Consider the following 24,876-nt stretch of genomic DNA (forward strand, 5'->3'; position numbering starts at 1 on the left):
AGTAAATATGTGAGCGCGTCCCATGTGTATATTTAATTTAATGTGAGAGACCAAATAGTGAGTTTTGCTATTGGAAAATACTGGAGTTTATTTTATTTACTTATTTTTTTGAGACGGAGTCTTGCTCTGTCGCCCAGGCTGGAGTGCAGTGGTGCAATCTCAGCTCACTGCAACCTATGCCTCCCAGGTTCAAGCTATTCTCCTGCCTCAGCCTCCCAAGTAGCTAGGATTACAGGCGCCCACCACCATGCCCAGCTAATTTTTGCATTTTTTAGTAGAAACGGGGTTTCACCATGTTGGTCAGGCTGGTCTCGAACTCCTGACCTCAGGTGATCCACCCCCCTCGGCCTCCCAAAGTGCTGGGATTACAGGCATGAGCCACCATGCCCAGCCTAATACTAGACATTTGTAAAGTAATTGGAAGTAAATATTAAGGGTAATTATTTTGTGATATTTACTTACAGGGCAAAGTAACAGTGTTAAATGAACATGCAAAGGAATTAGACAAATATAGTGGCAAATAATGAAGAACCATCCTGGGGAAAGCAGAAAATAACAATCTTGGTTTTCTAGCTTACCTGGGTGATGACGAGCATTGGTTTATAAATTTTGCTAAGCCGTGGCAAAAATTCAGAAATATTTATATTCACCCAGTCATCTAAACCTATATATAATCTTACAAATGGCAGATATTTTAAGTATTAATAAGACAGCAAAAGAAATAACAGGCTGTACTTTGAATTTTTATAGCTACATAGTGGTCCTTGTGGGTCAAATTGTAATTTGTGGATTTGAATTGACTTTATTTCTTTTTTCTCTGTTATTTTTTGGAGACAGGGTCTCACTTATTCACCCTGACAAGTGCAGTGGCACAATCTGCTCACTGCAACCTCCACCTCCTGGGCTCAAGTGATCCTCCCATTTAGTGCCCATTTAGTTGTATTTAGTTGTAGAAAATTAACCATTCGAAAGGAATTGTATATCCCACTGGGAAACATGATGGGGATAATCACTGAATTACTAGTGAAAGCCACATATGAGGCCGGGCACAGTGACTCACGCCTGTAATCCCAACACTTTAGGAGGCCGAGGTAGGTGGATCACCTTAGGTCAGGAGTTTAAGACCAGCCTGACCAACATGGTGAAACCCCGTCTCTACTAAAAATACAAAATTAGCTGGGCATGGTGGCGCATGCCTGTAATCCCAGCTACTTGGGAGGCCGAGGCAGGAGAATTGCTTGAATCTGGGAGGCGGAGGTTGCAATGAGCCAAGATAGTACCAGTGCACTCCAGCGTGGGCAACAAGAGCAAAACTCTGTCTCAAAAAAAGTCGCATATGAAAAAGGACCAACCTTAAGGATACTACTTCACGAGAAATAGGACGGAGTTACAGAGTTACAGGGTTTGACAGAGTTACAAATTCCTCGGAAATAATGGAAGAATTATGTTGAACAATGTTTAAGTTGAAGTCAATAAAAAGTAATAGTGAAGTATTACTATTTCACTCTGTTTTAGACTCTACAACATAGATATGTAGAAAAGGTGCATATGCCACTCAGACCTTCATGACTGTTCCTGAAAACTTGCTTTCTGCTGTCCCTTACCTGCTCCCTCTAAAGTTCCACTCTACCCAGCGAACTCCTATCATTTCTGTAAGATTTACCTCCTCCGAGTAACCTGACCTCCTAAGTCATACCTACATCCTGTGTTTGGGGGCCATTTTTCAATGTTGCAGGAATAGTCTGCACAATATGGAAAGTGGAAAAAACAGTTTATAATCATGGCTATATTCGATAATCAATAGCTATTACTTAGTAGAGGTAGAGTTAAATTCTTGTGGGAAATATGTTCACTGCTGTGTCTCTAGCATCCAGAAGAATGCCTATCATATAGTAGGTGCTCATGAAATAGTTTTTCTTGGATATGTCTTTGTCAGTGTGTTACATGATGTTCTTGACTGTTCAAGAGCTAAGATATAAAGAAAAAAAAGAATGTTCCATGGGTTGGGGACCTACAGAGGTAGAGTGGATAACTACTGGTTGGTCATGTTTTAGATTCCAACTTTATTTTTATTTATTTTTTTGAGATGGAGTTTTGCTCTTGTTGCCCAGGCTGGAGTGCAGTGGCGTGATCTCGGCTCACTACAACCTCCACCTCCCAGGTTCAAGTAGTTCTCCTGCCTCAGCCTCCCGAGTAGTTGGGATTACAGGCATGTGCCTCCACGCCCAGCTAATTTTGTATTTTTAGTAGAGACGGGGTTTCTCCATGTTGGACAGGCTGGTCTCGAACTCCCAACCTCAGGTGATCCACCCGCCTCAGCCTACCAAAGTGCTGGGATTACAGGCCTGAGCCACCACGCCCGGCCTAGACTCCAACTTTAAAATAAGGAATGTAAGGAGTTAAGAGTATTGGGAGATCCCTTTTGGTGCTTTATTTCTGCAAAGTGATGCAACAGTTTCAGTGTACTCTTGTACTTGTTTGTCCTGTACTCTTGTACTTGTTTATCTAGCTGGAGGATGGAAATTGAAAGCACAAGGAGCTATCTCAGGTGACTTACCTTGTTCTGATTCCTCTCCCTGGATGCTATATAAAGATAGCTTATTTTTATTTTTCCCCTTAATGGCCATGATTTCAAAGAGAGACATTTCGTATGTGCTATCCCATACAGTCTGGTTAAATTGGTCCAAGTGTTTTTATACTTGGATGACTGAACTACTTTGAAATAAACGTTATTTGTGTGATAATGCCAATGTGAAAGTATAGCCGATATTAAAAAAGCACAAACTGAGAGCACTGGAGTTTGGACTGTGATAGCTATAGCTTCTGTCTCGGCATTACTGAACTCATTAATGAACTCAGCATTAGTTCCCAAATACTTTCCTAATTTATTTAGGGGCAATTTCGCCCCTTCTCCTCTCTACATGACTCCGGCGGGTCTCATTCACAGTGTCCCCCCTACCCCATGACCGTCCTTGAGATTCCCGTATGAACAGTGACAGCTAAGTCAGCTTGAGCTGCGTTTGGGGCTCCCTGCAGCTTTTTGCCTACTACACGCAGAGATCCTTTGTGTATGATGAAGCTGAGGGGAGCTGAGAGATGGAGAGAGTCCTGATAATATCAGAGGTCTGGATCCAGCCATGTGGAAGCTAGAACTACTGTAGACTTCCTCTTTATGAAGGGAAAACATTTTCCTTTGTGTTTAAGCTAGTTTGAAACAGGTTGCTGTCACAAGCAAGTGAAAAAAAATCTTAAATTATTTTGGGTGAATATTTGAGTTAAATAAAAGAGCTGATACAAAACATGAAAAGCTATGAGAATACTGCTAAGATTTCCAGTTAACCTGCAGAAGCAGAAGAGATCTGGGGGAGTGTTAAGGTTATGGGTTAATATCAGGCTGACTTATCTTAATATTTTGCTGATCTGTCCATGTTTTTCAATTTTTTTATTAAGAACAGGTAACATGAGATCTACCCACTTAACAAATTTTTATATTTATAAGCACGATGTTGTACAGCAGATCTCTAGCACTTACCTTACATAACTGAAACTTTATACCCATCGAACAGCAGCTCCCTACTTCCCCTCTCGCCAGCCCCTGGCAACCACCATTCTGCTCTCTGCTTCTATGAGTTTAACTATTTTATGCAGTATTTGTCTTTCTTTCACTTAGCACATTGTCCTCAAGATTTGTCCATTATCCTGATTCATCCATTCTGTCACATATGGCAGGATTTCCTTATTTTTATGGCTAATATTTCATTGTATACACACACACACACACACGCACACACACACACACATATCGCTTTTTTTTTTGAGATGAGAATCTCAACTTATAATGACTTAGATGATAAATACTGTGCAGAATATTCCTGCAACATTGAAAAACGGCCCCCAAACACAGGATGTAGGTATGACTTAGGAGGTCAGGTTACTTGGAGGAGGTAAATCTTACAGAAATGATAGGAGTTCGCTGGGTAGAGTGGAACTTTAGAGGGAGCAGGTAAGGGACAGCAGAAAGCAAGTTTTCAGGAACAGTCATGAAGGTCTGAGTGGCATATGCACCTTTTCTACACTTCTATGTTGTAGAGTCTAAAACAGAAATGAGGCTAGCTAGGGAGGCAGCAGCCTGACTGCAGAGAGCCTTGCTTATTATGCTGGGCCAAGAACTTGGTATTTGACTCCAAGCAATCAGGAACTACTGAAAGATGTTAAGGAGTGGAAGCATGGTGACAAACAGAAATTTATGTGAGAATGACCACATGTAGGCATTTGAAAGATGGATTTGAATGGACTGAGACTAGAAGCAGGAGACCGGGAAGCTCTTTTGGCAATGATGCAGATAAGAGATGATGGGGGTCAGAAGAAAGAAAGAGACAGGTTAGAAATAGGAGGTAAAATTGGCAAGGCTGGGTGATTATGTGTGGGAAGAGAAAAGGAGGGAGGAGTCACAGTTACCACTGCATAAGAACTTAGGTGACTGGCTGGGTCACTGGGCTGCAGGCAGGGCCAGGCTTTGGGGTGTGGAGGCAGTGGGGTCATGAGTCACAACCAAGCGCTGGTGTGTTTCACCCTCTGTGGGATACACCAGTGGAGATGGCCAGCTGGGGGCTGATTCTCAAGTCCAGGAGAAAGTCTTGACTGGATCCCAGTTTGGTAGCCATCAGTAGGTTGGTAGGTATTTTAAACAAGGGAATATGAGGACCAAGGGAGAACATACAGATTGGCAAGAAAAGGAAACCCAAGTCCATGCCTTAGGGGCCACCACATTTAATGGCCCGGTAATAACAGCAGTGACTAATGTGTAGCAAGTGCTCATTGTATTGTACATGGAGTGGCTTTAATCCTCAGCAACACCAGAAATTAGCACCATTATTATCCTCAATTTCACTGATGAGGAAACAGACCCAGAAAGCCTGAGTTCCCACTGCCACATGGTCAGTAGGGGAGTCTGAGAATCTGATTCCAGAACCCAAGCCCTTAGCTGCTGTGCTCTTCTGCCTGGGAAGGAAACGAAGAAGAGAGAGAATATGGAGAACTGGGAGAGCACCTCAGAAGCTGAGGGAAGTGCTGTTTCAAGGAAGGAGTCATCCATGATCTCAGGAGCTGAGCAGCCCACTGAACAGGCTGGGAAAACTGCGCTGTAGACTTGGCGGGGAGAGGCCTCCTTGGGCAGTTGAGGGCTCTGGAGCAGCTCAAGGTGAGAATGGGGAGATGAGGAAATGGAGACAGCAAGTGTGGGCTATTGTGAAAGGTCTGATGAGAAAGGGGGCGACAAGAGGCAGCCGTTACAGTGGAACACAGGTTTGTTTTTAACGGGAAATCAAGCGTGCTTACGGTGTGGGAAAAAGCCAAGGTGAACTCAGTGATACAGGAGGGTGGGGAGAAATTGCTGGAACAAAGCTCTATGTAAGAGTCTTCATTTACCACTGTTCACCACTGCCCCTCAAGACACTCTCATGCATTTGCTGCCATGTTTCCATATTCCCTGACTTGCTTCTTACCTGTATTGACGAGACGAATCCTGAATCTCCTTTGGGGCTCTCAGTTCTGTCTATCCTTGCAATGATTTACCCTCAGCTATCTTTTCATGCATAATTCTCCAGGCAATCTTACTCGCCTATGTGCTGAAAAACCCCAAAATCAATACGCCAGCCTAGACTCACCCACCCAGATTCCTCCATCCAACTGATGCCAACATGTCCTTTTATGTGTGTCTTCCCTCGTTCTCAGCACGTCGATTCCTTTGGGGTCGCTCAGTTGTGAATACCGTCGCATCCAGTTCCCTCCCTGCCTCCAACACATCCATATTCTTCTTGTTCTCTGGATTTTGACTTTGGTGCCATCTCCACCAGAATCTTTCCGTAACCCTTCATGACTCCTGCAGCGCTAGCTGTGGTTCTTACTGTATCAGAGTTGCTGCTGACATGTCTGTTTGCTTTTACTGAATGTAAACTACTAGAGGGCAGGGCTTATGTCTTATTCACAATTACATCCTTTTTCTTTAGTAAGAAATGAGATTGGAAAACTTAGAAGCACATGTAAGGGATTGACACCTCGAAAAGGAGAGAGCACATGGTTCTCTGGGACTGGACTGAGGGAGATGAGAATAGACACTGATCTGTATGTGTTTATAGGTTGCATGGGAAGTTGAGGGGCTTAGGGACACAATTTGCATAGTAGAGTAGGAGGTAAAATGGTTTCCTGAGAATGAAGGAGAGGGGCTTGGATTTGGGGATTGAGTGGAGTCATGAAGATACAGGCAGGCTATGGAGAGGCCAGGGAGGGAGAAGGACCCAGAGGAAAGCCATCCCCCTCGAGGGCGGGAGCACGGTGCCGCCTCCTGCAAAGTAGCATCTTAACCACTCCCCAGAGCGTCCTGGATTTTGAGTGTGTTTCCTGTTCCATGTAGAGATGGGTTTCTTCAGAACGGTCTAGGTCTACCAACCGATATTTTTACCTGTAAGTTATGAAGTTCTTTTTACCTGTGAGAAGTTATTCTTTTTACCTATGATGAAAATAGTGGGCTCTAAGGACAGAATCGTAGTCTGGGAGCTGAAAGATACGCTGCACATATCCCTACTTTCTTAATCTTCTGTTTCCCAAATATGTACATATGGAAAAATAAAGATTGAGGTAAAATTCTTGTGCTTTATTTCTTTAAAGAATGAAAATGCCCATGTTTCTTTCAGTAATAAAAATGGAAATATGCTTATTTGACAGTTTTGTTGTGAACATGACCAAGTTATGAATTTTAAAATTCATTCTTTAGGTTGGCAAATTCTGATAATAAAATAACAGTAACTGTTTTCAACAAAAGAATTTTCTAAGCACTGCTTCTGTTACCAGACACTTGAGACTGATCCACTTCAGAGCACAGTGCTTTACATTAACCATGTAGAGATCCACACACACATATGTATCTCCATACATACATCCATACTGTAAGATCAAGTGGAATGCTGTTTTTACATGTAGTGGTCACATCTTTATGAACTGTGAATTTGGGTCCTGTAATGGCACTGGTAAGTGAAGTATTCAAACCGAGCTTGATGGATGGAAGAGGTCGTTGAGAAACACCTGAATGTCTTTTCTTTGGGGAGAGAGTAATCAATTACCAAATTCATGCAAAACAAAAGTGGTTCCCTTTGCTCTGGCGGATGTACCTGCTCCGGGCAGCAAGGAGCCTTCTGTGTAGCCTTCGCCACTGACAACATGCTACTGTTACTGTAAATGCAAATACGCTATCTTTCTACAACAGCCATATCCCTTTTTTTTCCCCAAAAGTATCACTAAAGGTGGCTGCAATTTACATTGTGAATATATAGCAGTCTCTTGAAGGAATCATCTGTTATTAGAAGAGCCTGAGTATTACCCCAGCAGAAGATGCTACAACCTCTAAATTCCCTGTGCTAGATGAAGCCCATGAGTTCTTTTATTATTTTATTAATAATAAATATATTTGAAAAATCCTATGCTTCAATGGATTTCTCCGATAAGGACTGAAGCAAGTCCTTATAGACAGCAGAGTTCATGAATCGAGGATATGAGTCTCTGTGCATCAGGGTGTAAATCTGAAGTTGAGCATCATCGAATATGTGTTGGGATGGCTCCACCATGTTTCTGTTGATGACTTCTCTCACCCGGGAGTCTAAGCTCACCTGTCGACAGAAACGAGCAGGAGCTGTATTAGAGACTTTAGTTGTATCTCTATCCCAAACTCCTACAGCTTGTGGGGTTTTTTGTTGTTGTTGTTTTTGTTGTGTTTTGTGTGTGTGTGCGGTTTGTTTTGTTTTGAGACAGTCTTACTCTGTCGCCCAGGCTGGAGCGCAGTGGCGCAATCTCAGCTCACTGCAGCCTCCGCCTCCCAGGTTCAAGCAATTCTCCTACCTCAGCCTCCCGAGTAGCTCTGATTACAGGCACCCACCACCTCACCCGGCTAACTTTTGTATTTTTGGTAGAGATGGGGTTTCTCCGTGTTGGCTGGTCTCGAACTCTTGACCTCAGGTGATCTGCCCGCCTCGGCCTCCCTAAGTGCTGGGATTACAGGTATGAGCCACTGCGCCCAGCCTTGTTGTGTTTTAAATATCCCAAACCAAACAAGATAATCCAAAAAATCCAAACTGCCAAAAGAGAAACCAAAAGCATAATCAACGCGGTTCTCAAATGTCGGTGGCATCAGCAGGCTCCAGAGGGCTTGTGAGAGCGGTTGCCGGGCCCCACCCCAGACTCAGTAGGTGCAGGGGCCCCTGATCGCTTGTCACTTCCCGCAAGTTCTAAGTGATGCTGGCGGGGCTTACACTGCTGCTTTGAAGAAAACAGGCAGCACAGACTGCCCCTTGCTCATTTCCTTGTAACATGGGGGCTGATGCGTGGAGGCCCAGGCTTCCCCTGCTGGCCCACAGTGGCAGGGCTCTGTGGGTGAGTGCTGGCCTGCCCAGAGGGTTGGGCACAGGGGTGAAGTAGGAAGTTGACTCAAAACCCTGAAAGGTTCCAATCACAGGGCCTGAGGGCAGACGATGCCTATGTTTAAATTCCAGCCCTGGCCGGGTATGGTGGCTCACACCTGTAATCCCAGCACTGTGGAGTTCGAAACCAGCCTTGCCAACATGGCAAAACCCCTTCTCTCTACGAAAAATAAAAAATATTAGCTGGGCATGGTGGCAGGCGCCTGTAATCCCAGCTACTCAGGAGGCTGAGGCAGGAGAATCGCTTGAACCTGGGAGGCGGAGGTTGCAGTGAGCTGAGACCGTGCCACTGCACTCCAGTCTGGGCAACAGAGCAAGACTCCATCTCAAAACAAACAGACAGAAAAAACCAACCCTGTCACTGCATTGTTGTGGGGCCTCAGGCAAGGTAAACTGTGTTCTAGTGAGCTCCTCCCCTGAAGTGGGTATGATGATGATGGTAGTGTCTTATGTTTTTGGTGATTTAATGACGAAGTGCTTGGATTTCACTAAGCCCGTAGATGTTGATTGCTCTGATGTTTGGCTCTTCCTAGACAAGGTGATCTACCTGCCTCGGCCTCCCATAGTGCTGGGATTACAGGCGTGAGCCACCGTGCCCGGCCTGTGTTTTGGTTGTATAATACTTTAAAAGACTGATGAAAAACTTTGCCTGAAAAAAAAATCATGACAAAATAAAAATATGTGGAAGCCATAAATTAAAGAACAAAAATTATCTTGCTCTTTATTAGCCCAAAATGAAAATAACTTTCTGGACTCAGTATTCAAACATGTCAACTGAATATTACCAATTTAACAACATGAACTTAAGAAAGCAAAATGTAACGACGCAAAATTAAGTAAGCCAACGACCCCACCACCTGGTCTGCCTACACCAGGCATATGGGAGTCATTTGAGACGGTGGGTTTGCCTCAAATCCAACCCTTCCTCTCTAGCGTCTTTGGCTGGCCTAGCTAGCCCCTTGCCATGTCCCTTTGGGCTCCTGAATTAGTTTTCTAAAGTCTTCTGCCCCTCATCTTCTCCAAATCCATTCTGCAGCCCTATTGGTCTTTCAAAAATCAAAATTCGATGATACAAATGGGCTAAAATCCAAGGGCTTCCCAAGATAAAAATCCGGACACTTTGGCATGATGCCAAAACCTCTCCATGCTCTCTGACCCCTTATCTCTTAAGTCTCCTCCCGCTGCCTGCCCCCAGCAGTAATAGTTTGGTAAGCACCCTCCCCTTCCGGCACAACAATCTATGTACGCTTGCAGTGATCGCACAACTTCATGCTCTTCTCCTGGGCTCGCCTGGGCCTGTCTCCTGGAATGTCGCCATCCTGCTGTGTTTGTGGAAATTTCCTTTTCACTATCCTTGGTCCATCTGTAGCCTCCTTGAGTATTTTTCTCATTCTCACCCACCCGTTTGTGGATGGCTCACCCCCGAGCCCCAGTGAGTGCTGAGCGTGTGGCCAGGGGTCCTGGTCTGTCTGCCCACATCTCCAGGAGCTCCATGACAGGAGAGGCCCTGCTTCTTCAACCTGACATTCCTGTCAGCACATAGTAGGAAATAACCAATAGTTTTATAATTAGAGCTGCAGGGCACCCAATTGTGAGAACAATCTGACCTCCTAAATTTTATTATTATTATTTTTTTGAGGTGGAGTTTTGCTCTTGTTGCCCAGGCTGGAGTGCAATGACGCAATCTCTACTCACTGCAACCTCCGCCTCCCAGGTTGAAGCGATTCTCCTGCCTCAGCCTCCTGAGTAGCTGGGATTACAGGTGAATGCCACCACACCCGGCTAAGTTTTTGTATTTTTAGTAGAGAAGGGGTTTCACCATGTTTGGCCAGGCTGGTCTCGAACTCCTGACCTCAGGTGATCCATCTGCTTCGGCCTCCCAAAGTGCTGGGATTACAGAAGTGAGCCACTGTGCCAGGCCTGACCTCCTACATTTTAGATCTGAAGTAACTGAAACTCTTGACAGGTGGAAACTTGCCCAGTCTCATTCAACTGATAATTTCTTGAATGTGAAAAGGCCAGCCTGGGGAAAACCTTTTCCGCATCAGTATCACATCTGTGATGCTGCTGCCCTGTAACATCAAGATACCTAAAGACAATATTTTTCTCAGAATAACAAGATAATTTTATTTAAAGGAACTTCTTAGGGTGTAATGTTTGTAAACAGTGTTCACCATCAAATGCAGACTCCAGGGGATACTTTTTCCAGAAAAATGCACAAAAGTTTTCACAGATTTCAGAGGACACTTGCAGCCCCTCTGCAGGTCCAGTCAAAGGGATCTGAATACTGTGAATGAGGGTGCAGCTGTTTGGTCATGTTCAGCTTGACCCAGAACAGCAACTGCAAAATGTAGAAAACAGCTGCACCCGCATTCACGGTATTCAGATCCCTTTGACTGTGGACCTGCAGAAGGGCTCCAAGTGTCCTCTGAAATCTGTGAAAACTTTTGTGCATTTTTCTGGAAAAAGTTAAAAGTAATGGCGAGGCCAGGCACAGTGGCTTATGCCTGTAATCCCAGCACTTTGGGAGGCCAAGGTGGGTGGATCATGAGGTCAAGAGATCAAGACCATCCTGGCCAACATGGTGAAACCCTGTCTCTACTAAAAATACAAAAATTAGCCAGGCGTGGTGGTGCGTACCTATAATCCAACTACTCTGGAGGTTGAGGCAGAAGAATCGCTTGAACCCGGGAGGCAGAGGTTGCACTGAGCCAAGGTCGTACCATTGCACTCCAGCCTGGGCGACAGAGTGAGACTCTGTCTCAAAAAAGAAAAAAAGAAAAAAAAGATGATTACTTTTGTTTAGTTTTTTGAGATGGAGTTTCGCTCTTGTCACCCAGGCTGGAGTGCAGTGGCGCAATCTCAGCTCATTGCAACCTCTGCCTCCTAGGTTCAAGTGATTCTCCTGCCTCAGCCTCCCAAGCAGCTGGGATTACAGGCGCCCGTGACCACCCAGGCTAATTTTTGTATTTTTGGTAGAGACGGGGTTTCACCATGTTGGTCAGGCTGGTCTCCAACTCCTGACCTCAGGTGATCTGCCCGCCTCAGCCTCCCAAAGTGCTGGGATTACAGGCGTGACCCAACGTGCCCGGCCTGTGGCAGTTGCTTTTGCACCAAGTTAATACTTTTACCATCAGCCTTGGGAGAAGGCATTTCGTGGTCACATACCTCCTTAGGAGAAAGTATAGAAATGTAGTCTTCATAGATTATCCTTGCTTTCTCTTCAATAATGTTTTTATTAGCTTCCTTTTTCAGTTCCTCACAGGCCATCCAGAAGAGCATATTTTCTTCACTGAATTCTGTTCGGAGGAATTCACGGAATGCATTCCTTCCTGCTGGAGTGACCATTAATTTGTCGAATGACTGAGCCCAGGCATTGACTTCTTCCAGAGTAGGAGCAGGGCTTCGTGGAGACCAAAAGAGAGGGGGCATAGGGGAACTGTTAGTGGTAGTTAATTGGAATTTCATCATTAGAAATGTATTTTTTCCTCCTCCAAGAATGAGAAATATATGCATTTAGGCCCTTTTAGGAAGGGGAAGAGCTGTTCTCCTTTCTTCAAGCCTTTGGGAAAAACACATGAATATGATACTTTCACATTGTTTGCTGGATAGTATACCAAAAGGCTTGCAAACCAAGTTGCTATAACTGCTAAGAACATGCTTGTTTACAACTGGGCACATCTTGCAATATTTTAAAAACTATAAATGTAAAGAAAAATCCTACAACCATCTGACCCAAAACTTCCTAATCACCTGTGATGAGTTCTGTACTACAACAGAACTAAGTCAGGTTTGACAACATTAAACCTCTAGAACAACAGAGCAAGTGTCTGCTTAATGTATTTTAAAATTATGTAATATTTGAGAAAGAGAATATATGTAATATAAATGCAAGTTATAAATGCCACCGCTGTACTGTCCAAAGGTGACAACAAAATGAACACTTTTTTTTTTTTTTTGAGAGTCTCGCTTTGTTGCCAAGGCTCGAGTGCAGTGGGGTGATCACAGCTTACTGCAGCCTCGGCTTACTATGCTCATATGATTCTCTCTCCTTGGCCTCCCAAGTAGCAGGGACTACAGGCAGGTGCCACCATGCCCAGCTAATTTTTTGTATTCTTTGTAGAGTCAGGTCTTACTATGTTGCCTAGGCTGGTCTCAAACTCTTAGGCTCAAGCGATCCACCCACCTTGGCCTCCCAGAGTGCTGGGATTACAGGTGTGAGCCACTGCGTCCGACTCACTTTTTAAAAAAAATTACAAACATTTAAAAAATATAATTAGGGGGTACAAGTGCACTTTTGTTACATGGATACATTGCACAGTGGTGAAGCCTGTGTTTTTAGCATAGCCATCAATGGGATAGTGTGCATTGTAATCATCAGGTAATTTCTCATCCCTTACCTACCTCCCACCCTCCCATCCACCTTTCCCAGTCTCCAGTGTAAATGAACACTTATGAATGGGCCATTTTCCTTAAGAACCAGAACAGCACTGACAATGTTGCATTTATTTTGGTGCTACTTCTACTTGCTAGTGTCTCCCGGCTTCGTCCCCTAGGGAACTGCTATACTTGATTTTGGGGTTACCCCTTTGAGTTAATTCTTTCTTCTGTCATAATTATATCGAGATCAGAAAACATAGCTTAATAATGATCCTTAATATCTCTTTTATTTTGTTTCCATAGTTTTAAATGTATGTATGTAACCCTGAAAAATGTAGTCTTTAGTTTTTATTTATTTATTTATTTAATTTTTTTAAGACAGAGTCTCTCTGTCACCCAGGCTGGAGTGCAATGGCATGATCTCGGCTCACTGCAACCTCCGCCTCCCAGGTTCAAGCGATTCTCCTGCCTCAGCCTCCCGAGGAGCTGGGATTACAGGTGCTCACTACCACACCCAACTACTTTTTCGTATTTTTAGTAGAGATGGAATTTCACCATGTTGGCCAGGCTGATCTGGAACTCCTGACCTCGGGTGATCCACCCACCTTGGCCTCCCAAAGTGCTGGGATTACAGGTGTGAGCCACTGGTAAGTATAATGCAAATATTCTGAAATCTGAAAAAATCTGAAATCTGAAACATTTCTAGTTCCAAGCATTTTAGATAAGGGATACTCAAACTGTATTTCAATCTCCTTGTTACATGGGTCTTTTTGGATACCTTCAGGTTCACTAATTATTTATTTAGCTGTATCTAATCTTCTATTTCAATCATCAATTTTAAAACAATTTGAACAATAATATTTCATTTTTAAAACGTCTATTTTGTTTGTTTTCAAATCTTCCAGGTCATTTTTTTAAAGAAATGTGTTAACAGGCTGGGCACAGTGGCTCACGCTTGTAATCCTAGCCCTTTGGGAGGCCGAGGCGGGCGGATCGCCTGAGGTCAGGAGTTCGAGACCAGCCTGGCCAACATGGTGAAACCCCATCTCTACTAAAAATACAAAAATTATCCAGGTGTGGTGGTGGGTACTGGTAATCCAAGCTACTTGGGAGGCTGAGGCATGAGAATCACTTGAACCCGGGAGGCAGAGGTTGCAGTGAGTCAAGATCGCACCACTGCACTCCAGCCTGGGCGACAGAGCTAGACTCCATCTCCAAAAAAAAAAAAACAAGAAATGTGTTAACAGTGTTTACTCTCTTAGAGGTTAGATCACTTTCTTTACTTATATACCATTTAATTTTTGGCAAGCATCTATAGCTTTTTTTTTCTCCGTCTCCCTTTCATTTTATTACTTATTTATTTATTTATTTATTGAGATGAAGTCTTGCTCTGTCTCCTAGGCTGGGGTGCAGTGGTGCAGTCTTGGCTTACTGCAACCTCCGTCTCCGGGGTTCAAGCAATTCTTCCTGCCTCAGCCTTCTGAACAGTTGGGATTACAGGCCTGTGCCACCATGCCCCGCTAATTTTTGTATTTTAATGAAAAGGGGTTTCACCATGTTGGCCAGGCTGGTCTCAAACTCCTGACCTCGGTGATCCACACACTTCGACCTTCCAAAGTGCTGGGATTACAGGTGTGAGCCACCGTGCCCGGCCACCGTTTATTATATAACATACTTTTATTTTTAAAAGTATATTATATAAAAATAAAATAATATGTTTTGTTAGAAAGCATCTATTTGTATTTGCAATTAGCAAAGGGATTAGACTAATAATAGAACTGATTTCTCTCCCTGTCACACGGTGAATTAAATGGAATTCTGCAGGGGAGGAATGTGAGGCCACATAATGATTGGATGTTACTAAATTGCAAGTAGAGAAAGTGTGCGTTTCTGTTGAAACATACAAGGCAAAGAAAAGAAAGGTTAGTACTTCTGTTAGTTTAGTGAGGTAAAAAACGTGCGATTTCACCTTTCTTCCCAGGTTGGAAGGTCTGCTCTGAGTTCGTGGGAAGCTATTGTGGGCCTCTGATCTTCCTGGTTTCTAACAGTGAGACTGCAAAAAAAAGACATTCACATGTTGACAGCTCAGTCTCTGCCAAGAAAAGATTTTTTACAAATATTTTAAAGATAACTTCAGATCCCGAAGTATTAATAGAATTTCTTCCTCTGCTTGGAAAAGAAAATGACCCCAGTTAGTTTTCCCAAGCAAACCAAAAGCATGACAGACAGTAAGATACTAGAAATGTAAATTGTAACATTGTGGTTTCTACTGTTGAGAAAGAGTTAGAAATTACTGTGTTCAATTATACTTAGAATAATGATTTTTTAAATAAAAACAGATTCATTAGAAAATAGTAAAAAAGGTTTGGGCATGGTGGCTCATGCCTGTAATCCCAGCACTTTGGGAGGCCAAGGCAGGAGGATCACTTGAGGCCAGGAGTTTAAGACCAACCTGGGCATCATAGCAAGACCCTGTCTCTATTTAATACAAAAATTTAAAAAAATGAAAATAGTAAAAAGTAAGACTGTCAGGAATGTTACGGGGTTTCATTTCATTTTTTGTATCTTAAAAAAGTATACATCCTTTAAGCTTTGTTTCCAGTCAAAATGGAGGCTTCATATATTTATAGGCACATATACAAAAGTAGTAGAGAAAACTAGGAAAGTGCATAATCAAAATCTATGTATTTCTCTAAAGAGTTTGTTTTCTTATACACATTCTGTACATTTGTCTGTAAACTTATTCCAAGTATTTTTGTTGTTACTGTAAATGGAATTTATACTTTTATCTCATCTTTTAACTGGTTATTGTTTGCAATATGAATGCTATTTTTTTTTTTTTTTTTTTTTGAGACGAAGTCTTGCTCTGCTGCCCAGGCTGCAGTGCTGTGGCACTATCTCAGCTCACTGCAAACTGCCTCCTGGGTTCAAGTGATTCTTGTGCCTCAGTCTCCTGAGTAGCTGGGACTACAGGCATGCACCAACACGCCCGGCTAATTTTTGTATTTGGTTTCACCATGTTGGCCAGGCTGGTTTTGAACTCCTAACCTCAAGTGATCCACCCACCTGGACCTCCCAAAGTTCTAGGATTACAGGCATGAGCCACCGTGCCCGGCCACTTTCTTAATCACTTGATTGAGCTATCATTCATATGCCGCCAAGTTTATCTGTTTAGAGTGTACAATTCAGTGGTTTTTAGTATACTCACAAAGTTGTGCAACCATCCCTGCCATCTAATTCCAGAACATTGTCATCACCCCCAAAAGAAACCCCACCAGTAAGCAGTCACCGCTTATCACCGGTATCTCCCCACTCTACCAGCCCTAGGCAAGCACGAATCCGCTTCCTGTCTCTATAGATCTGCCCGTTCTGGAACCTACGGTATGTGATCTTTGCTGGCTGTCTCCTTTCACTTGGCATAATGTTTTTGCACTTAACCCATGCCGTAGCATGTATCGGCACTTCGTTTCTTTTTCCAGTTGAATAACATCTCATTGTTTGGATAGACACATCACATTTCGTTTATCCATTCATCAGCAGATAGACATTCAAGTTGTTTCCACATTTTGGCTGCATGAATCACGCTGCTATGCACATTCCTGTGCAAGTACGTGCAAACATATATTTGTGTTTCTTATTCCTTAAGTAGAAACCTCGGAGTAGAACTGCTGAGTCATACGGTAACTTGAGATTTAATATTTTGAGGAACTCCCAAACTATTTTACAAAGCAATTGCAGCATTTCACATGGTAATATTTGAGGGATCTAATTTCTCCATGTCCTTGCCAACAGTTACTGTTGTCTTTTTTATTCTAGCTTTGTAAGTGGGTGTGAAGTGGTATTTCATTGTGGTTTTGATTTGCGTTTTGCTAATGACTACTGATGTGGAACATCTTTTCATGCATTTACTAGCTCTGTGTACCTCTTCTTTGGAGAGATGTATATTCAGATCTTTTGACTATTTCTAAATTGATTTATTTGCATTTTATTATTGAAATGAAAGTGTTCTTTATTTTAAGATCTGAGGCCTAAAGAATATTACTTTAATGATAATTTTATATCCTTCCTATTTCTGAATTCTTCTGTATTTGTATCAGTTACAGCTATAATTCTCTTGGGATTTCATCTGCAAACAGGAAGAATTTAACCTTTTTAGTTCCAATTCTCAGGCCTCTAATTGTTTTTCTTGTCTAATTAGCTAACGCCTAAAATACATTTTTTTTTTTGAGACAGGGTCTTGCTCTGTTGCCCAGGCTGGAGTGCAGTGGCGTGATTTCAGCTCACTACAACCTCCGCCTCCTGGGTTCAAGCAATTCTTTTCCCTCAGCCTCCTGAGTAGCTGGGATTACAGGTGCACGCCACCACGCCCGGCTAATTTTTGTATTTTTAGTAGAGATGGGGTTTCACCATGTTGGTCAGGCTGGTCTCGAATTCCTGACCTTGTGATCTGCCCACCTCGGCCTCCCAAAGTGTTGGGATTACAGGCATGAGCCATGGAGCCCGGCCAAATACATTGTTAAATAGTAGTAGAGATTGTGGACATTTTGCCTTATTTATGATTTTAGCAGGAATGCTTTTAGCATCCTATCAACTTAAAAATGGATGTTATCACTGACAACTGGGATTTTCTTTATCTTGTTGCTGCTGTATTTTCTATATTCTTTATTATATCTTTTCTTAACATTTTATTTTATAAAAGTTTTTCAGTCTGTTTTTAGCACATCTGTTTTATAAATTTTCAGTGTGTGTGTGTGTGTGCGTGTGTGTGTGTAGCTCTGTTTTTCTTTAAAGGCAAAATCATTAGAAATGCAGGAACCCTTTTGACTTCCTTCTTTCATGATGTCAGGGCTAAAAAGTTTCAGTAAATAATGGCTTCTTTAAAAAAAAATCCAACCAAAAAAAACTTGAGAGGCATCTGAGTGGTATGCTCTCTGCATGACTTCCAAGGCTTCTTTTGTAGGCAGAACACATTACTGCTCAGTGGGTATGAAAAACCAGAGAAAAAAAGAGATGAGTTTGACAGGAGATTCCTCAGAGAACCAGAAGCTCTACTGCAAACTCAATAATGCAAACTTATTTAAGCTTTGATATACTTTTTGCCTCATTTCAAGTAAGAATGTTTTAAAGAGACAATGTGTTTTTGCAAACGAGAAGAATTTTTTTTGTGAAGTTTTCTTTACCTTGGTCCACTGCTATTATTACAGCAGAACTAGAAGATGTCTATAGTAGCTCGCTGTGTTTTAGGAATTTTCAGTAAAAGAGGACCCACGGCCAGATACATTTGGGTAAAATTTTGAGTGATAAAGAGAAAACTTACTAGAAAGGAAAAAAAACTTTATATTCAAGAAAACAAGAATCAGCATGCCTTCCCTTATAACACTAAATACCGGAAGGCCTTACAGCAAAATGTTGAGAAAGATTCACAAGTACTTAGAAAACAAATTGCCATTTACCTTTCTCGAAAATTGACTTGACTATGTATATTAATATGGATAAATCTCAAAAGTGTGGTAAAAAAAAAAAAAAAAGGAAATTCACTATTTAAACAGTTGAAGTTTGCTCTGTACTTTTCCCATCTCATTTCTTCCTCTCTTTACCCTAGAGAGAGCCACCATTTTTAACTTACTGTTTACCATTCCAATTCATAGTTATGCTACTATATTATATTCATAAATGTATTTTTAAACATAGTATAAATGTAATTATGTAACATATATTGCTTTGTAATTTGTTTTTTGTCCCTCTAGCATATGAATTTATTTATTTCTGAGACAAGGTCTCACTCTGTTGCCCAGGCTAGAGTGCAGTAGCATGATCATAGCTCACTGCAGCCTTGAACGGGGTTCAAGTGATCCTTCCGCCTCAGCTTCTAGAGTAACTGGGACTACAGGCACATGCCACCATGCCTGGCTAAACTTTTTTTTTTTTTTTTTTTCAGTGGAGACATGGTCTTGCTATGTTGCCTCAGCTAGTCTCGAACTCCTGGGCTCAAGCAATCTTTCTGCCTTGGCCTCCCAAAGTGCTGGGATTAGAGGCGTGAGCCACCGCACCTAACCTATTTATTTGTTTAGTTTTGTTTTTCTAGTATATGAATTTAAATACTGTATGGTAGTGGATTGTAAAACTATACCACAGTATATTCATCCATTCTCCTGTCTATGCCCTTTAGAACCATTTTCAATTTTTCTCACTCAGATGAATGCTGTAGTGAATCCTCTCATACATGTCTCCTTTTATTGCAGGGGTGTGAGAAGTTTTTCCAGGGTATAGGTTTTCCTTTTCTTTTTTTCTTTTTTTGTTTTTCAGACAGAGTCTCACTCTGTTACACACAATGGAGTGCAATGGCACAATATAATTCACTGCAGCCTCAACCTCCCTGGGCTCCAGCGATCCTCCCACCTCAGCCTCCTGAGTAGCTGGGACTACAGGTGTGTGCCACCATGCCTGGCTAATTTTTGTGTTTTACTTATTTATTTTTTTGAGATGGAGTTTTGCTCTTGTTTGCCTAGGCTGAAGCGCAATGGTGCAATCTCGGCTCACTGAAACCTCTGCCTCCCAGATTCAAGCGATTCTCCTGCCTCAGCCTCCTGAGTAGCTGGGATTATGGGCATGTGCCACCATGCCTGGTTAATTTTGTATTTTTTAGTAGAGATGAGGTTCTCCATGTTGGTAAGGCTGGTTTCCAATTCCCGACCTCAGGTGATCCACCTGCCTTGGCCTCCCAAAGTACTGAGATTACAGGTGTGAGCCACCACGCCCAGCCAATTTTTGTGCTTTTTGTAAAGATGGTGTTTCACCATGTTGCCCAGGCTGTTCTTGAGCTCCTAGGCTCTGGTGATCTGCCAGGGTACAGGTTTTAAAAGGGTGTATATTTAACTTTCATTTTTCTGATCCTTGTTGGTAGGAAATACAAGCAGATTATTTTCTGTTCCATTTCATTTGCTGACTCTTTTGGTTCTTATTTATTAATATATTTTAATGTTCTTTATCCTGGATATGAATTACTTGTTAATTGCACTGTAACTATCTTATCTGAGTATGTTTTATCTTTTCGTTTTATTTTTAGTATCTTTTGTTAAACATATTTTAAGAATAGCTTTATTAAGATATAATTTGGCTGGCCTGATGGCTCACACCTATAATCCCAGCACTTTGGAAGGCTGAAGCGGGCAGATCACCTGGGGTCAGGAGTTCGAGACCTGTCTGGCCAACATGGAGAAACCCCATCTCTACTAAAAATACAAAAATTAGCTGGGCGTGGTGGTGCGTGCCTGTAATCCCAGCTACTTGTGAGGCTGAGGCAGGAGAATCACTGGAACCCGGGAGGCTTAAGTTGCAGTGAGCCGAGATTGCACCACTGTGCTCCAGCCTGGGCGACAGAGCAAGATTCCACTGCAAACAAAACAAAACAAAACAAAACATATGATTTGCATACTATACAAGTTGCCAAATTGAACCGTATAATTCTATGGCTTTTAGTATATTTACAGAGTGGTGTAACTATTGCCATGATGTTGGAACATTTCATCATCCCCAGAAGGAACTCTACACATTAGCAGTAACTCCATCTTCCTTATTCCTAGGCAACTGCTAATCTACTTTCTGTCTCTTTGAATTTACCTATTCTGAACTTTTCATGTAAGTGGAATAATAAAATATGTGGTCTTTCATATCTAGTTTCTTTCACTTAGCATAATGTTTTCATAGTTCATGCTATATTTTGGCGGTGTCAAGACTTCATTCTTTTTTTTTTTTTCGATACAGAGTTTTGCTCTTGTTGCCTAGGCTGGAATGCAATGGTGCGATCTCAGTTCATTGCGGCCTCCATCTCCTGGGTTCAAGTGATTCTCCCACCTCAGCTTCCCAAGTAGCTGGGATCACAAGCATGCACCACCACGCCTGGCTAATTTTTTGTATTTTTTTTTAGTACAGACGGGGTTTCACCATGTTAACCAGGCTGGTCCTGAACTCCTGACCTCAGGTGATCCGCCCACCTCGGCTTCCCAAAGTGCTGGGTCACTCACTCCCTTTTTTTTTTTTCTTTTTTTTTTGAGATGGAGTCTCACTGCTGCCCAGGCTGGAGTGCAGTGGCGTAATCTTGGCTCACTGCAACAGCGTAATCTTGGCTCACTGCAACCTCCACCCCCTGGGTTCAAGTAATTCTCCTGCCTCAGCTTCCTGAGTAGCTGGGATTACAGGTGCCTGCCACCGTGCCTGACTAATTGTTGTAATTTTAGTAGAAACAGGGCTTCACCATGTTGTCCAGGATGGTCTCGATCTCTTGATCGGCCTGCCTTGTGATCCTCCTGCATCGGCCTCCCAAAGTGCTGGGATTACCGGCGTGAGCCACTGCACCCAGCTGATCTTTTTTTAAAGGTGGGAATTGATTTTTGTTCATGGTGCTATGTAGGAATATAAATATGTTTTTATATATTTGGATACCAAGCAGGATGACCAATTTTCCTGGTTTGCCTAGGGTTTTCAGGTTTTCTGGGCTGTGGGACTTTTCAGTGCTAAAACTGAGAAAATCCTATCAGTGGGGATGAGTTGGTACCCAAACACCAAGTATCCTGCTATTTACTGAATAGTTCATTTTCTCCTTTGCTGATGCCACTTTTGTCACGTGTTGGTAAGGTTTTCTAGATTTATTGTCTTTCACTGATGTTAAAACGATAGGGTGTATTTTTGGACTAATTATGAATAACATTACTTTTGAAAGAAAATTTTCTTATAATAATTTTTCTAAGAAAGTCTGAATTATTTGATTTCTCTGTCATTGACATGAGACTGTTTACAGCTTTGGTTTCACACTTTTTTAACACAAAATTCAGTGCCACATTTTATATCAATATTTGACCCCGTTGTAGCTACAATTGTTGTTTCCTGGGTCTTTCCTCTGGGTTCCCTTTTATCCCTCTGAACTAGGCCCTTTCTTCAGTTCTTTTAGGTTTGCAGGCAATAACTTGGTTGGCCTTCGTATATCTGAGAATGTCTTATTTTACCCACACTCTTGAATTATGGTTTGACTTAGTTTTCAGTTACTTTTCTCCAGCACTTTGAAGACATTGCTCTATTGTCTCTTCTACACACACCTAAGTGCTACAGAAGTGTTGGCTATGGTGGTGATGATAGTGTCTAGGTACAGATTCTTTTATTTGTCCTACTTGTTACCTGTAGGAGGAGCCTGCTTTGGGACATGCCCCGCCCTCTAGCCTTACACTATCCCAGGACAATATGCTGTTCAGGTCAGCATGTCAGCCGCCTCCCACACCCTGCGCACGAGGCAGCAGAGAAAGGAAGAAGGGGAAGGTTTGAACATCAGCTGGAGTCTCACCTGCACTCGGACATCCTGCACATCTCTAGGAGGATCGTCTCATTTCTGCACTGAGACCTACTGGCAGAGTGAGAATATAGGCCCCTAAACGCAGTCTGGCCACCACTAGTGTCTTCCTCCTCTAGGGCAGGCCCTGGACACGCACGCATTTCCTCTGCCCACCACCAGCGCCTCTCCTCTGGCTTCCTGCAGAGCTGTCCAGAGTCCTACCAGGGCTGAAGTCTCACCTTGACACTGCCTAGCTCTTGTCAGCCCCGGCCACATGTTTCCTCTTGCTGTGGGAATGAAGAGACCATCAGTATCGGGATCCCCCTGGTGGATGTTCTACTGCTGTGTCCCTTCCACCAGACTGGAACTTCTTGGAAATGAATAGTAGCCTGAGTTGGGCAGGAGCCACCAAACTTCCCCGGGCATTTCATTTTCAGCCACCAATCTCCTTCCCAGGGATCAGTTCTGTTAGTTCCATTTCGCGGTTGGTGATCAGTCCAATATCAGTTTTTCTTCTTTTCCACAGGACAGTGAGGTCTTGGTCTAACTTATTGCCAAGCCTACATAAATTTAGGATGATTTGATTGCTGAAAATGGTTCACAGATTTGGCTGGCACTAAGCACTTTTCATATCCAAGATTCCAAAGATGTAACGTAAAGTTCCCATGATTTTTAGGTGTAAATTATCTCCTTTTCTCCAGACCTTTAACAGCTACTCAAAGGGTCACGGATGTTTTACATCCTTTTTAAAGCAATGACTGTCTGTGTGTCTTTCTCTACCCAGTAAGTTAGCATATATTTTAATATTTGTCTCTATTTGAAACACATATTTTGACATTTCTCTTTATTACAAAACAAAATTTATGAAATGGAAGCAGCAGAAGGTAAAATCCAGGCTCCCTTTACTTCATCGTCCTAACCTTTAAGACCCATCTTAGATCCTAAGCCTTCATTACCCCAGGAGTGCCCCTAGTTCAATTCTTTCTAACCATTTCTGCCCAAATGTTGATAGTCGATCGTGAACCGCCTGAGGTTGTTCTTTAGTTGTTTAACACACGGTGGCCTGATTTGAGTGATCTGAGCATAAGCCCCTTAAGAGGTAGTCAGATGTAGCCTGTTGTTATTTCTGGGGTGTCCCTCTGTGTCAGGCATATAGTAGTTGCTTAAAAAACACTTACTGAATTAACCGTAAGCTACCACCACTATTCACAGGTGCCACTTTCCAGTCAGGAGCACATTACACTTCCCAGTCAGGGGCACATTAATTAAAAAGTCTGAAACCTTACCATGAGCAGCTACAACAGCAGCACCAGCAGAAGCAGCATGCGTTGGACCCGCGACTCCCCGCTCCGGGCTGGCCTGGGGCCGCGCCTGGTGCGTCCTGGGCGAGGGGCATCTGCCGCTTCCGCATCTCCATCCGCTCTGATCCCATCGGCTGCAAGAGGGAGAGGAACAAAGCGGGAGGGGGTTCCAGCGTTATGAAGGCGTAAGCCCAGGGAGTCAGCTGTCTGGATCATTGAACAGATACAGTGCGACTATATTCAGGTCATTTTTGCTACTTCTCGTAACATTTAGTGCTTAGAATCTTAGGATCAATTAATGTATCCAACATTTAATGCTTATCCTCTGCCAAGCACTGAGATACATTCCAGGGATAAACTGGCAGATGGAAGGCCCCGCCTTAGGCGCTCACAGTTCAGTAAAGGAGACAGAAACGCACACGCACTGAAGACTCCGCAGGCAGTGCTATGCAGGGCCGCTCCCAGCTCCAGGCATCCCTGTGGCCTGAACCAAAGGGGGGCAGGGATGGTGGCAGCTTCATGACGCTGCCCATGAGGCCAACACGCAAATATGGGAGGAGGTCAACATGGGAAGGGCGGCCCGGCTAATACAGCAGACTGAGGAGAGGTCAGAAGAGGAGGGGAGTCCTGGAGGCCAGAGTGGCCAGAGTCACGTCTTTCCTAGCTGCGTCACCTTGCAGAAGTGATCGAAATTGGGATGTAGAAGCATTCAGAACCCCGCCTGGTATAGAGTAATTGCTCAATTATTCCCAGGAAGCCAGGCAGGAGAGCCAGACCGTGGCCTGCCCAGACCTGTCTTGCCATACCAGGGACGGTCACCCTCACCTACTTCAGTGGAGGCCAAGCCATACGACACAAAATATCTGTGCCCTTCAGCCTCTGCCCTGTTGTTGGGGACTCCAAGACTGTGAAAGAAGAGAGAGATAGAAGCAGCAAGAGAAGCAAGAAATTGCTAAGCCCATTTTACGTTGGATACTATCACTTGATGGAGCTAATTGCAAGCTAATATCATAGACACACACATTAAAGAACCATAAACAGGACTTTGGAATTAATTTCTGGATCTATTATTCTATTTCAACATTAGATTTGTCTGTTCCTATTGATTATTACCTAATCCTCTATACTACTGGACTTTGTTTTAATTATTTTATTTATTTTTATTTTTTAAATTATACTTGAAGTTCTGGGATACATGTGCAGAATGTGCAGGTTTGTTACATAGGTACACATGTGCAGAATGTGCAGGTTTGTTACATAGGTACACATGTGCAGAATGTGCAGGTTTGTTACATAGGTATACACGTGCCATGGTGGTTTGCTGCATCCATCAACCCGTCATCTACATTAGGTATTTCTCCTAATGCTATCTCTCCCCTAGCCCCCCACCCCCAGATAGGCCCCA

General features: G+C 43.0%; 2 protein-coding genes across 6 annotated transcripts in view; one reads left to right on the plus strand and one right to left on the minus strand.

Moving 5' to 3' along the window:
* The window catches only part of TCEA1 (transcription elongation factor A (SII), 1), a 73,387-nt gene extending 58,265 nt beyond the window's left edge, over positions 1-15,122 (plus strand). Inside the window, exon 10 of the mRNA XM_011998107.1 lies at positions 14,830-15,122. Within this exon, the coding sequence (XP_011853497.1) occupies positions 14,830-14,877 (48 nt within the window). The 3' untranslated portion in view covers positions 14,878-15,122. The remainder of the gene's footprint in view (positions 1-14,829) is intronic.
* RGS20 (regulator of G-protein signaling 20) overlaps positions 6,632-24,876 on the minus strand; it is a 118,263-nt gene continuing 100,018 nt past the window's right edge. For 3 of the 5 annotated variants that reach the window (XM_011998103.1, XM_011998102.1, XM_011998104.1), the window contains 4 exons: positions 23,457-23,605; positions 14,818-14,901; positions 11,637-11,871; positions 6,632-7,661 (listed from right to left, as the gene is read on the minus strand). In XM_011998103.1, coding sequence (XP_011853493.1) covers positions 7,473-7,661; positions 11,637-11,871; positions 14,818-14,901; positions 23,457-23,605 — 657 coding nt within the window. In that variant the 3' untranslated portion in view covers positions 6,632-7,472. The remainder of the gene's footprint in view (positions 7,662-11,636; positions 11,872-14,817; positions 14,902-23,456; positions 23,606-24,876) is intronic. The other 2 variants (XM_011998105.1, XM_011998106.1) reach the window with 2 other exon arrangements.

This window comes from Mandrillus leucophaeus, unplaced genomic scaffold (genome assembly GCF_000951045.1).
Source record: "Mandrillus leucophaeus isolate KB7577 unplaced genomic scaffold, Mleu.le_1.0 Scaffold556, whole genome shotgun sequence".
Taxonomy (NCBI): Eukaryota; Metazoa; Chordata; class Mammalia; order Primates; family Cercopithecidae; genus Mandrillus; species Mandrillus leucophaeus.